The following is a 15,057-nucleotide window of genomic DNA, read 5'->3' on the forward strand; positions in this document are numbered from 1 at the left end:
TTAAATAAATCGCGGTCAAAATTAAAATTTTTAGGTTTATTTTAGATTTCCGCGATTTTGCTTGGAAACCGCAAGTCCTATCGAAATAGAGCTAAAGAAAATGTTGTAGCTGTGAAAATTATCTAGAGGATTGACTGTTATGATTTGTTCACAGGTTTTACCATTTGTGAGATATATAGATGTTCAGATCACTTTTTTAGGCTTTTTGTTAGGTTTTCACGATTTGCTTGAAAACGGTAAGTCTTATCGAAGTGGGACTAGTGAGAATCGTTTTGGTGTGAAAATTCTCTACAAGATTGGCATTCGTTATTTTTGCCTAATTTAAGTTGGGAAATTGCAGTCATGACATTGTTTTATAAGAAGGCGATACAGTCAATGCATTGTCCCAATTTAAACTTCTATATCTCAATAACGGTGAAACGTACGAAATTATCATAAAGGTCAATCTTGTAGAGAAGTTTCATAGCTACAACATTTTATTTAGTCCCATTTCGATAGGACTTGTGGTTTCCAAGCAAAATCGTGAAAACCAAAAATAAACCCCTAAAAATGTCAACTTGAAACGCAACTTATTTAAAAAGCGCTCCGGCGATTTTGTTTTTTTTTTTTTTTTTTGATTTTTCAAATCTATGAACACTGTAGTTTCAGAAACCGCAAAGACTTCCCAGGTGTAAGCACCTTCCATTTAAAGTTGCTTCAAGAGCACCGTGTAATGGGACGCACCATTTTAGCGAAAAAGTTTGAACTATTGTGTGAGGAGGGGGTACCAGAAAAAGTAGACCCAAATGGCCCATCTTCGAACTTAATCTAAATTTGGAAAAAATAGTGCCGACCAAATCTCTTGGAGAGTTATAATGCGCACCAGCCAGACAGACGAACTGTCCCCAAATTGTTTGAAACTTGTTTCGTTCAAATATACTTAGAGTCCAAAACCATTATTTCGATTGCACATATTTTTAATCGCCTTAATGTGTACATTACGATTATGGCTTTTTTACAAGCCCATATCCCTGTATTATATTTTGATGAGTTTTCCCCAAAAATTATATCAAATCTTATTTATGAAGTATTAGTGATATGTTGTAGGAAAAAAATCAACCCACTAAATATTTTCCAATATTCCAATAGTTAATTAAATTTTGTGGGAAATTATTGTTTTTGTAATTAGTGTGCTATAATATTATTTTGCAAACAGGCGCAACTAAAACTGTTTTTCCTCCATATTAGCAATATAATTTAATTTGCTGACAATCAGCCAGTATAGCACATACTATACATATATAACACGTATATTTACATTGGTGTAAATGTAGGCGTATGTGTTTGTATTCCCAATATTTCTAAATAGCAACTGAGTATGTATGGGTGTTGGTAAATTTATCTTGCAGCAGTGGCAATTGACGTTTACAACAAACAGCAGCCGGTGATAGTTTTTTTACCACACCTCCACCCCTACTCACCCCTCTCCCTCCCCTAACATATCCATATTTTCCGGTCATCCAGCCTGTTTACCATGACAAGGCTGAATTGTGAAAATTTCTATCATTTCCAATTTTGCTACTGCTGTGATAATTTGCAGGATGATGTTGGCAACACCTACACGAATTGATAAATGGTTTATGTTCATGACATGGCTATGTATTTTAGTGGGTAAATGATACATACATATATGTATGTATTTGTTTGTATGCCCATGTGTAATTTTTTCCATAATTAAGATATGTTTGCAATGTGGTGGATATCAGTTTTAATAGAAAACAATTAATAAGATGTTAAGTTCCGACAGGCCGAACATGATATACCCTCCAACATGAACGAAGTAAACTCTAATGGAATAATTGTATTCCTTTGTATATGGAAACAAGGTATTCGAATTTCTTATATTTCGTTTGACCGAATGAGATAGATAGAGATTCTAACTATTTATAAGTTGGTATTCCCAAACTTAACTTTAAACCACTGTGCACCTCTTAATTTATACGATAAGTAATTTTGGTCATTTGCCTCTTCAAAACACAACTGCAAAACGAGGTCAAATGATAGTGGTATATAAAATTGTTGTTACAATTTTGTTGCCTGTAGTTTATTTCATTCGATCTTTCTTTGGCCGACAGGTGGTGTAAATTCATAAACAAATGACATGGTTGATAGAAAATTCAGTTTGTTGGCCAATGAAAATTGACTTTTATGAGAAAAAAAATATCATAAAATTGAAATTTCATTGACATGAAACTTCAAACATTATCATTTCCAGTGGTATCAAGAATATTTTGGCAAGAGTCTAGGAACGCAAAAAGGAATATTTATTAAATTGAACTAAAACATATTAACAGGGCCTTAGTGTTCTTTAGACTAAATAGGATTTATGACTGCTACACACGGTGTGCCTTAACCAAATGTAAATGGAATGTGCTTACACCTGGGAAGTTTATGCAGATTCGGAAACTACAATGCTCATAGATGAGAAATATCAAGAAACAAACAAGTGAGAAAAGGCTATAGTCGGTACGAGGCCGACTATGTGATACCCTACACCACTACCCCTGTGCATAATCTTTTCACTCGAAAACATTTCTTTTACGGACTCGAACTGAACCAAAATAATTAATATTTAATTTTATATTTGACTACTCTCGACATCACCAACATCAATAGGCTTCTATCTTTCGTGATGATCCGATCAAAATTCCGACCTGTAGTGTGATTGCAGAAAAAGTGGAAAAAGGGATGCATTATCGACTATTGCGATATCTCTATTACTTGACCACCTACGCCAACCTAATTTGCGTAGTTTTAAAGATGGGATTTTCTACTTTCTTAGTCGGGCTTTGATTTTAGAAGATCCCCAACCAAAGGTGTGACAAGTTTTGCTTTTTATATACCCCTTATAGACGCTGAGATATTTGCTTTGGAATAAAATGTAGACTTTTTCTCTAAATAACTTGTTTGCTCATTCCGACCCCTAATTATTATCCGACCATCACCAAAATCAATAGGCTTCTTCCCCTCCGGAACCCTCATCAACACCCAAAACTTCGTGACGATCCGATCAAAATTGCGACCTGTAGCGTGATTTCCAAAAAAATGGAAAAATGGGACGTATTACCGATTATTGCGATATCTCCGTTAGTTGGTCAGCTACGCCGACTTGGTTGCAACATTGTGAAGATGGGATCTTCTACTTTCATAGTCAGGCTTTGCTTTTGGAAAGTCCCCAACCAAAGCTGTGATATTCGTCATTATAATTAAAATCGCAAGAATGAAAATTTGGGTTTTATTTGCGACTATTGTAATATTTTCGTTGTTTGATCACCTACGAGAACTTACTTTACATCATTAGAAAGGTGATATTTTCTACTTTCATTGCCAGGTCTTGCTTTTGGTATAACCCATACAGAAGCTGAGATATTCGCTTTGGAAAAAAACGTTGTCTTTTTATCCACATAAGTTTTTTGCCCATTCCGACCCCTGAATACTATCCGACTATCACCAAAATCAATAGGCTTCTTCCCCTCCGGGACCCTCATCAACACCCAAAATTTCGTGATGATCCGATCAAAATTGCGACCTGTAGCGTGATTACAAGGTTTAGATGGACAGATGGACAGACGGACGGACGGACGGACTGACGGACGGACACACATAGCCAGATCGACTAAGCTCGTCGAGAGATTCATTTTGGTATATATAAGTATGGGTCTACGACCATTATTTCGATGCGTTACAAACTTTTTGGGCAAAACCAACTTATAATACCCTCCCCACATAGTGGTGTAGGGTATAAAAAGATCGCCGGAGGGAATTTCAAAAAAATCGCGATTTAAGTTTAAGTTTTTAGGGGTTCTTTAGGTTTTCACGATTTTGCTTGGAAACCGCGAGTCCTATGTAAATGGGCCTAAAGAAAATGTTGTAGCTGTAAAAATTCTCCACAAGACTGACCTTTCTGATATTTTCGTAGGTTTTACCGTTTTTATACCCTACACCACTATGTGGGGAGGGTATTATAAGTTGGTTTTGGCCAAAAAGTTTGTAACGCATCGAAATAATGGTCGTAGACCCATACTTATATATACCAAAATGAATGTCTCGACGACCTGAGTCGATCTGGCTATGTGTGTCCGTCCGTCTGTCCGTCTGTCCATCTAAACCTTGTAATCACGCTACAGGTCGCAATTTTGATCGGATCGTCACGAAATTTTGGATGTTGATGGGGGTCCCGGAGGGGAAGAAGCCTATTGATTTTGGTGATGGTCGGGTAATATTTAGGGGTCGGAATGGGCAAAAAACTTATGTGGATAAAAAGACAACGTTTTTTTCCAAAGCGAATATCTCAGCTTCTATACGGGGTATACCAAAAGCAAAACCTGACAATAAAAGTAGAAAATATCGCCTTTCTAATTATGTAAAGTAGGTTCTCGTAGGTGATCAAACAACGAAGATATCACAATAGTCGCAAATAAAACCCAAATTTTCATTTTTGCAATTTTAATTATAATGACGAATATCATAGCTTTGGTTGGGGACTTTCCAAAAGCAAAGCCTGGCTGTGAAAGTAGAAGATCCCATCTTTACAATGATGTAAACTAGGTCGGCGTAGGTGACCAAATAACGGAGATATCGCAATAGTAGGTAATACATCCCATTTTTCCACTTTTTTGGAAATCACGCTACAGGTCTCAATTTTGATCAGACCGTCACGAAGGGGTAATGGGGGTCACACAGATGAAGAAGCCTATTGATTTTGGTGATGGTCGGATAATATTTAGGGGTCGTAATGGGCAAAAATCTTATTTGGAGAAAAAGACAACGTTTTTTTCCAAAGCGAATATCTCAGCTTCAATATGGGGTATACCAAAAGCTGAACCTGGCCATGAAAGTAGAAAATATCGCCTTTCTAATGATGTAAAGTAGGTTCTCGTAGGTGATCAAACAACGAATATATCGCAATAGCCGCTAATAGCCTCTAATAGAACCCAACTTTTTATTTTTGCGATTTTAATAATAATGACGAATATCACAGCTTCGGTTGGTGATCTTCCAAAAACAAAGTCTGACTATGAAAGTAGAAAATCCCATCTTTACAGTGATGCAAAGTAGGTTGGCGTAGGTGGCCACATAACGGAGATATCACAATAGTCGGCAATACATCCCATTTTTTCATTTTTTTGTAATCACGCTACAGGTCGCAATTGTAATCGGATCGTCACGAAATTTTGGGGGCTGATACTACAGAGAAAGAAGCCTATTGATTTTGGTGAGGGTCGGATAATATTCAGAGGTCGGAATGGGCAAAAAACTTATTTGGGGAACAAGTCAACGTTTTATTTCAAAGCGAATATCTCTGCTTCTAAAAGGGGTATATCAAAAGCAAAACCTGCTGATGAAAGTAGAAAATGATGAAAAAACGATGTTACGTAGGTTGTCGTAGGTGGTCAAACAACGAAGATATCGCAAAAGCCGCTAATAGAACACAACTTTTCATTTTTGCGATTTTAATAATAATGACGAATATCACAGCTTTGGTTCGGGAACTTCCAAAAGCAAAGTCTGACAATGAAAGTAAAAAATCCCATCATTACAATGATGTAAAGCAGGTTGGCGTAGGTACCCAAATAACGGAGATATCGCAATAGTCGGTAATACATCCCATTTTTCCACTTTTTTGGAAAACACGCTACAGGTCGCAATTTTAATTGGATCATCACGCAATTTTGGGTGTTTTTGGGGGTCCCACAGAGGAAAAAACCTTTTGATTTTTGATAATGGTCAGATATTATTCAGGGGTCGGAATGTGAAAAAAAAATATTTGGAAAAAAGATCAACGTTTTATTTCAAAGTTAATATCTCCCTTCTGTAGGAGGTATATCGAATACAAAACCTGGCAAGGAAAGTAGAAAATATCACCTTTACAACGATGTGACGTAGGTTGTCATAGGTGGTCAAACAACAGAGATATCGCAATAGTCGGTAATGCATCCCTTTTTCCATTTTTGTGCAATCACACTACGAAATTTTGATCGGATCCTCACGAAATTTTGGGGGTTGATGGGGGTCTAACAGAGAAAGAAGCCTATTGATGGTTGGCATACATCGCACTTTTCCATTTTTTATTTGGGTTGTACTGTCGATGCACTTAAATGCGTTTCAAAAAAATTGACCTGTGTTAATGAAGACGTTCAGGGCAAAGGCGCTAAGCTATCCCAATTTTAATATTTTGAATTTTATTAGTCAAAAGCTTATGAACAGGGGTAGTGGTGTAGGGTATCACATAGTCGGCCCCGACCCGACTATAGCCTTGGCTCACTTGTTTTTTTTTTTTTTTTTTTTTTTTTTGTTCGACAGATAACACTTTCAAAATCGGTAGTTCCAGTACCGAGCAAAAATTCGGATACGTTAGTCATTATGTAACCCATTATAAAGTAATGTAAAGAATAATAACTACTTATGTTACTCTTACTAAGTTCACCGCGGACCGGGTACTTTTTGTTAAACAAAGCAAAGAACAGTTGGTGGTGCACATGTAAGCGTTCAGATCCAGCAGTGTGTTGAAATTGAAAATAAATTCCACCTCAAATTCTAAAAATAGAACATATTTTTTAGCTCATTTTTCAACTTCTAGTGGTCATAAAATAACTACACCTTTTTAAGATGCAATTCGAATTATTTTAATTGTAATTCGAGAATTCTATTTGTACATCGCAACATTTCATTTGTAATTCGAATTTTTCCATTTGTAATTCGAATTATTCCATTTGTAATTCGAAATATTCCATTTGTAATTCAAATTATTCCATTTGTAATTCGAATGATTTCCTTTGGAATTTCAAATAAAATAATTCGAATTACAAATGGAATAATTCGAATTACAAATGAAATAATTCGAATTACAAATGGAATAATTCGAATTACAAATGGAATTCTCGAATTACAAATGAAATGTTACGAATTACAAATAGAATTCTCGAATTACAATTAAAATAATTCGAATTACATCTGAAAAAGGTGTAGTTACGACTACCAAAAAGTACTATAAAAACCCATAATTTTGGGAGTATTTTTTTTGCTGGGTAGTTGCAGAGGAATTCAAGGTAAAAGTTAAAATTTTGAGTATTTTTCATGTTTTTCATCAAAATATGAATATTTTTGAGTTTTTCATATGAAAAAAGCTAAACAAACCAAAAAATTTAAAATACAAAAAATTTAAAATTTGTTCAAAAATTATAAAATACTCCTTGGGTTTTCATAAATCTCATATACCAACCCATATATTTCAAAATTTTCAATTTCTGTAAAATGTATAAAAAATTACCTAATTTTTTGGTTTCCTTAGTTTTAATATGTTTACCATCGCATCCCATATAGAAATTAACAATCGGTGACGACAAAAAATGAGGAAAATTGATTCTTGAACCATTGTGCGACGGTGTGGACTGACCTGGCAGTAATCTTGTGCAAATGTGCAAAGTATGGATCCCTTCGAGAGTTATCGTGCGCCCCATTTTTGCGAAAAAATGCTGAACTTTTGTGAAGGAGGTACCCAAGTGAGTGGACCGATATGGCTCATCATCGACGTTGATTCCAGTTTGGGCCTAAAAGTACTAGGCCAAAATGTTGGACCTAATCGGTTGATGTGTTCAAGAGTTATCGTGCAGGCAGACAGAAGGACGAACATGGCCAAATCGACTCAAAATTGTCTGAAATGGATTTCGTCCAAACATACTTAGACCACAAGTATGTTTGGACGAAATCCATTTCACCATTATTTCGATGAGGCACATTTTGGGCATTAAAGACTAAGTATGGTTATCATCGAAATAATGGTTTTAGACCCCATGTATGTTTGAACGAAATCCCACGCTCATAGCACTGCACACTGGTCCCAACCTGCGACAAAAATCGAAAAATCGATATCAGCAAATCTCTGCGACAATTCAGCAAATTGTCTCTTTACATATCATATTTTAATATTCCAGCACTGTTTTTGTACTTTATAACGGTATTTAACAAAGCAAAGCAGAAGAAGATGACATTTACGTATGATCTTTCAAAAACTTTAAAATCAAGGCAAAAAACTCAAAATTAAAAAGATAAATATTTTGTGTTTGAAATGGAAGTTTTAGTTCAAGGTATTCTTATTACTTTTACATAAAAATTTTTACATATTGCTCGAATAAAACGTGCTGGAAATTAAATTTTTTATAATACTTTTTTTTTGTGAAATTTTTTCCAAGTCCTAAAAATTGAAGTTGAGTTTTACTAACTTCGCCATCCTTCGCCACTCTCAATTTTTTTGGAGAATATTCGAAATAGTGTCAAGTTTACAACAAAATTGATTCCAGCTGCATATATTTGCGCTTCCGTGCGTGACATCAAAAATACTGACGATGCCTCTGGTCGTTTCAGTGAATATACCGTATTACTGTATTTTAAGTTTCTTCTTTGTTTTGTGTTTTAATTGATTGTTTTGGTGTTTTTCTTTAAAGATTTAGATATTTTTGTTTTGGGATCTACTTATGAGTGTATTTTTTACATTTGTATATTTTTGATATATGTATGATGCTACATATAATATGAAAACCAAAAATGTAAAGTTCGGTCGTACCGAACTTTAGTATATCCCTACCATGAAATATTCTGACCTCAAATGGAATAATTTGTTTCCTTTCCTGTCCACGATACCAGTCGGAGACGTTTTTTGACCACTAAGAACTCCAAATAGCAAATTACAACCAATTCGAACCGAAAATGTAGATAAAAACCTCAAAATAATTGAAATAGGGAGGTACTGTAATATGAGGGCTATACCGAAACCTGGACCCAAGACCACAATTTTTGGCGCAGAAGGTTTTTGATCATTGAGAACTCCAAATGGCAAATTACAACCAATTCGGGCCGAAAATGTTGATAAAATCTTCAAAATACCTGAAATCGGGTGGTACCGCTACATGGGGGCTATAGGAAAAACTAGACCCATATTGATGATTTTTTGGCTAAAGTATTTTTTACTTATTTTTAGCATATACTGAAAAAATCAGATCGATCCGACGAGTATAAATATTTTTGTCGCTCCTTCCCATACAAGTGGGACCACTGTGCACTGGTTGCTTAGTCCAATGCTGATTAGAGATTTATATTTTTTCTGTGGGTCTTCAAACTTTTGAGCAATTTTGGGTAGTCATTCAGAACTACTAAAGGTTCAGCGTGGGACAATTGAGAACTAAAACAATGATCAGTCCATGAGTAAGCAATAAATGAACAAATTTAGCGCAACCTGTTCCGGGTTCCAAGCATCAGAATAAACGCAAGAATAGCTAGAATGGTATGAGACTTCCAGCGTGCGTTGCAAACGTTTGAAATTTACTTAAACTTTACAAAAAGAATTTCACTCCTCTCAGTGAAGTGACGGAAAAGAAACTCCCTGCGGTCTTAGCAACCATCTGTTGCAGCTGCTGTTCTTCTTCTGCGATGGATGGGGGTGGTCTCCGAGTACGGCACTCACACTGTACCTTTGTAATACCTGCGCAGCTACAGCAGTATGAATTCTATTCAAGCCTGCCTGATAGGTTGATCTAGAGGCTCTCGTCTGTACCTTTGAACCTTTCTATCCAGATCATAAAAATCTCTCCTGACGTGCCTGGCCACTAGATCATGCCAGGGATGCTCACAGCGGTAACACCCAAGCATGTAAGGCATCGACAACAGCTTGTTGTGTTTATGTACCGGTAAAATCTGGTCAACTGGTGTCATGCGAAGGTACCTGTTTCTGTCCTCAGGGCGGGATTCTAGCAGGTTTGAATATTCTCGCATTGCGTAGCGCTAACGTTTGCATACCACACTGGCGCCGCACAGTTTAACACAGACCGGCTTATTGCTTGATAAGGTTTCTCTGTCAGGACCCCAAATGCTACCGGTCAGAAACTTAATAACCTTGTTCATATCAAAAGCAAATATCCGTTGCTTTTGTGGATGGCTTAAACATGATGTCGAACGTTACACCCAATATCGTGTGGTAGTTATTGGTCGGAATCAGGGCCCCATCGACCAATATGTTCAGGATGAGCCTCATTTCAGCCGTCCAGTTGGTGAACAGTGTGACAGTGGATTTAGCTGCACTAAGTCAGCTATGTAGACATTTAATGTATCACAAATGTCATCGACGAACCGGAACTGTGTCGTCTGGAGATAGTCAAATTTCAGAAGAGTACAGTTTAAACAGTTCCGGCGATACCACACCGTCTTGGGGAACTCTGAATTCTCCAAACGACTGGCGTCCACACATATACGAGTAGTTGATTATCCAAGGGAAGGGAAGTTTTCTCTATATCCTCGAACAGCTTGGCATGTTTGATGGTAACTAAAGCCTTAGATAAGTCAAGGGCCAACGTTGCCTACTCTGGTTCAGTCCTTGATTGATATGTGCGAATATGACGTGTAATGGTATTGTTGTGCAGTGCATTTTTCGGAATCCATGATGATGATATGCAACTGGGAAAACTCTTTCTCTTATTGCTAGTGGCGACAAGATTGAGATCGTCCTGTACGATTCGCTTCTGCTGGCATCCTCGCCTGCCTTCAGCAACAGCGCTCAACGTAAATTGTGGTGATACTTTCTCGGCTGGGAGGCCTTTTATACGCCGTATCTTATATCGCCTTATAACTTCCGGTTTGCTCTATAAACTGCCGGTTAAAATAACTTCGGATCTGTCAATGTTACGCCGTTCTATTATCCTTCTTTCCCGGATTCGAGACTAATTTAACCAATGCCCACAATTTACTTAATCGTATACCAATCTTGCATTGCTTTTGGTGATCCAGCTCTATGTTCGCCTAGTAGTTCATCACGCATATTTGCCAGTCTCGTCTCTGTGAAATATGGTCTGATTTCGGGGTTTCGACCAGCAGGTATGTGGCGAGCGGCTGCAGCTTTGATTATGTCCCGGAAATTCTCTCAGCTACCCGAGGATACTGCTCCGAAGTAGTGATTGGTAAATTATCTGAACCCTTGAACCCAGCCATTTCTTGGTTCTGCAAAGTACGGCGGTCAGAGGTTATCAAGTCGGGTGGTCTGTTTACGGAGACGATGATCGGAAGATGGACTGAGCCAAGCGAAATAACGGGTTACAGTCATTTATCAGATCAGGTGACACAATCTCTGGAAATATCCGTGCAAAATAGCAGCTATAAATTTACTGGGCCAGCTTTGTACACCTCAGGTCATTGGCTAGGACGGAATGCCGAAGCTCATGATGAGTATTAAAGTCCCCTAGTACCAGACGGTTATTGCTCTTCAAAAGCGAACTTATGTCGGTCATATAACACAAGGCACAGCTATTAATAGGCGGCTTGTAGAGTTGCTTGCTTCGGCAGTCCCACACTTTACTGCTACTGCACATTCTATGTATGAGTCACTAGAGTAAAAGGAAGGCAAGGAGTCCTTCTACGATCCTTTCGTAAAACGTGATGTGAAATTTGACCGCGATTTATTTAAAAATCCCTCCAGCGATTTTTCCTTGTTTTTGGATTTTTCTCATCCATGAATATTGTGTTTCAAAATCCGCAAACGCTTTCCAGGTGTAAGCGGTTTTTATTTAAAGTTAGTTAAGCCGTAACGTACATGACATTGATTTACATATAGGGGGTACAGTCAGTACATAGTCCCAATTTGAACTTCTATATATCAAAAATGGTAAAACCTACGAAAATATCATAAAGGTCAAATTTCCTTAGTTCAATTTTGCGGTTTCCAGGAAATTCGTGAAAACCTACAAAAAACATAAAAATGTGAACTTTTGCCGCGATTTATTTAAAAAAGCGCTCCGGCGATTTTTTTATTTTTCTCATCTATGAACATTGAACATCAGAATCCGCAAAAACTTCCCAGGTGTTAGCTCCGTTCATTTAAAGTTGGTTCAAGAGAACCGTGTGTTGCATTGTCCTGCTCCCAAGGACTATCCGTACTGCTGTCAGATGAGTCCGTGCTATTTCAGTACAATCACCTGAGGCAAACGTGGACACAGTCGCTTCCATTGTCCTCTTTCGCTTGTGATGGGTGGATGTTATTGCCGATGGAGTAAACAATTCGACCTTCGATCTCACTTTGCTGTTTGTAGAGCTTCTTTCCCTCTTTACACATCCATTCGCTTTTTACATTGGTAATTTGACATAACCTTCAATGAATGGAAGTTTTACTTTTTAGCACCGCTCCACAGTGGATCCACTTGTATGGAGAAAGTGGCCAAAAATATTTAGAGTGTAAAAATCATGCCAATGCACCGGTTACAGCTTTGTGCTGCTGCGAAGAGTATTTTAAGAAGCCACGAGCGTAACATTCTCCCCGCCCCCCCCATTCCCCTCTGGAGGGGGTATACGGTAAGAATTTTTTATGCTGTTAATACAAAATGAGATGAACAAAGGTTCCGATTATCTTATGATGCAAAAATAGGCTTGGGGAAACAAAACAATCTCCAAAACAACATAAAATCCAGCCAATTTAGCGGATTAAAAAATCAACATTTTTGTCTGAAAATTGGTAAAATTTTTAATATAGATCTTATAGCGTTCTTCCTGGAAGGCACGTACCGCCAACGTAAGACAAATTTGGAAGAAGATTTCTTCATCTTGCCACTGATACCGATCATGTTAATGCACGTGGTCAGATAACAGAGCTATACGCTAATATATCCATAGAAACTCTATTCTAGGGCAGCTTTAGTCAGCGACCCACCATTTATAGTCTGGCATTAGATGGCAGCTGATTTTAATACAGAATAATCTTAAACCCATGACCTACTTTGGAAAATTATTCCCGAGGTGGGCACAGGTGGGCATCATGACTAAAACCTTAGGTCAAATTTAAGTACATGATCGAATTGGAGTTACAAAATACACAAAGAAAATATGCAGCTAACTAGAATTCCACAACACGCTAAAACACTATGTTTTAATAAAAATGAAGCTATTACCTCCTCCTTCAAAATCCACTATAATATTTTTCTATACATATTAGTTTCGCGATATTTTGAATATATTTATTTGCACTTAAAATATAGGTTGTTCTCACAACAAAAAATATTAGTCAAATGTTCCGATTTTTGAAGCTATTCTTAAGAAGATCGCTTTCGAATGAAACAAAAATTAATATATTTTTAAAAAGGTCCATGTCATAGCTGTCAGAGTTGCCAGATGTTGTACCAAAATTTTGACATTCATTTTTTTATTTTTGGCCAATGGGTGGATCCAATGTGCGCTCGTTCTCTTCTAAAAGTTTTGATAGTTTTGCATAAATGGATTGATCAGATGTATTGGCGGGAAGTACAATGTTTTGCTTCATAGAGCTTTAGGCTTTAAATAATGACCACTCATAAATGTGGTTTATTTAAAAAAATCATCAGTAGTGCTATTTTGTAACTTATTTTTTTGTCTTATCGACAAAAATCGATCAAATTAAAACGCATAATTATGCATGAAAAGTTCAAATAAAAGTTTACAGCACTCTTTAAATCAGTAGAACTGTACGACTACTTTTTTCTCGCTAACTTACCGAAAAATATCGATAGTTACCGAAAATATAAGCATTTTTAGTATCCAATTTTTTTTTGGTACCTCAAAAAATGAATTATGTACAGAAGGAGTGCATGTTAAATAATGCACCACGGTTATACCCATGGCGGGAGTATTCAGCAAAAAATAAACTGTGAAATCAAATGTTCAAAAGTAGCATCTACTTATGAACACAATTCTTCCAAAAATTTTGAATTTGCTTATCAGTAATTTCATTACAGGTCTCACAATTACCACATAGACACATAAGTAGAACACAGTCGTAAATTTTCACAAACACATTCAACGCTAATACATACAGCAGCAATACACAAACCGTCAGTCACTGCATGTTAGCGATAACAGAGTACCAAAACACACTCATAAAACTTTAAGCACGCACTCAAGTTATCACAGCGAAACAAGACAAACAAACCAACACCGAAACTCAAATATATAGCCAAACTTTTTTTCTAGCTAAATACATATGTATGCACGAATTTATATATTTTAGCAAATACACAAAATTCAATAACAAAATTATTTAATAGAAAAAAAATTCAATTCATTTAATTCAAAAGTAATAAAATTGTTAAAATGTTCATTTTTCTTTTTTTCTTTCTTCCCTCTTTTTATAAAATACTTCTTCTTCTTCGTCTTCTTCTACTACTACTATTTCATCTTGGCACTCTTATCGATCCATTCCTCTACTACAATTCACAATGAATACTTGTAAAAAACCATAACCAAACAAAAAACAAAAACGAAACAAAAAAAACTTCATAACAAACGCCCCGAATTGAAAAACAAATTGAACTGAACTCGGCAGTTGATTCCAATCCAGCTTCTTCTTCCACCTCTGTTGTTATAAGGGACGAACCTCGTACCCAGGCATTGGCTTATTTGGATTCGCTGCCGAGACCCACATTTAAAACTCCAAGTAGGTTCTGTGTTTCAATTAACAGAGTTGTTTGATACAATCATTTTTTTCTGTTTGTATTGGAATTTAGAAGTCGTTTTGTTTTTTCTTTTTGTATTTATGTTGATGAATTCCAATTAGAATGTGTAGAAAGATTTGAATGAATTGTAAATGATTGAGTTTGTTTGCTTTTTTTATTTTGAATTTTTATTTGAATTGTATATAACAACACAATATACATAATTTGTAATGCACAGTATACACTTAAGTGTGAAAAGTGGGTTTACATACAACATCACAATTATTACTTGGCACCTAATCCAGCTTCTTATTATTTTTATTTTTTATACAAATTTAAAAACCTCCTCGGTTTGACAATGGACCGAAGAAGTGAAGTAGAAAATATCTATTTTTGAATTGTCAAGCATTAAGTCCATAAAAAAATTGTCAGTACAACTAATTACGACGGGCCAGCAACGCGGACCGGGGTCTGCTAGTTTCCAATAAAATAAAAAATGCCAAAACTTACCATTTCTGGAGGACAGGACCACTGGGACGCACAGTGTCACGACAGCGACCAAAAATTGTCAAAACCAAGT

At 36.5% G+C, this 15,057-nt stretch overlaps 1 protein-coding gene across 8 annotated transcripts in view; it reads left to right on the top strand.

Annotated features, from left to right (window-relative positions):
- LOC141389216 (cubilin) overlaps positions 1-15,057 on the top strand; it is a 689,676-nt gene that overhangs the window by 602,605 nt on the left and 72,014 nt on the right. Inside the window, exon 2 of one of the 8 annotated variants that reach the window (XM_073960437.1) lies at positions 14,369-14,479. The exons of the other annotated variants lie outside the window; for them this stretch is intronic. Coding sequence (XP_073816538.1) covers positions 14,369-14,479 — 111 coding nt within the window. The remainder of the gene's footprint in view (positions 1-14,368; positions 14,480-15,057) is intronic. 8 annotated transcript variants of the gene reach the window in all.

This window comes from Musca autumnalis, unplaced genomic scaffold (genome assembly GCF_047663935.1).
Source record: "Musca autumnalis isolate F117 unplaced genomic scaffold, ASM4766393v1 scaffold_1, whole genome shotgun sequence".
In the NCBI taxonomy this organism is placed as follows: domain Eukaryota; kingdom Metazoa; phylum Arthropoda; class Insecta; order Diptera; family Muscidae; genus Musca; species Musca autumnalis.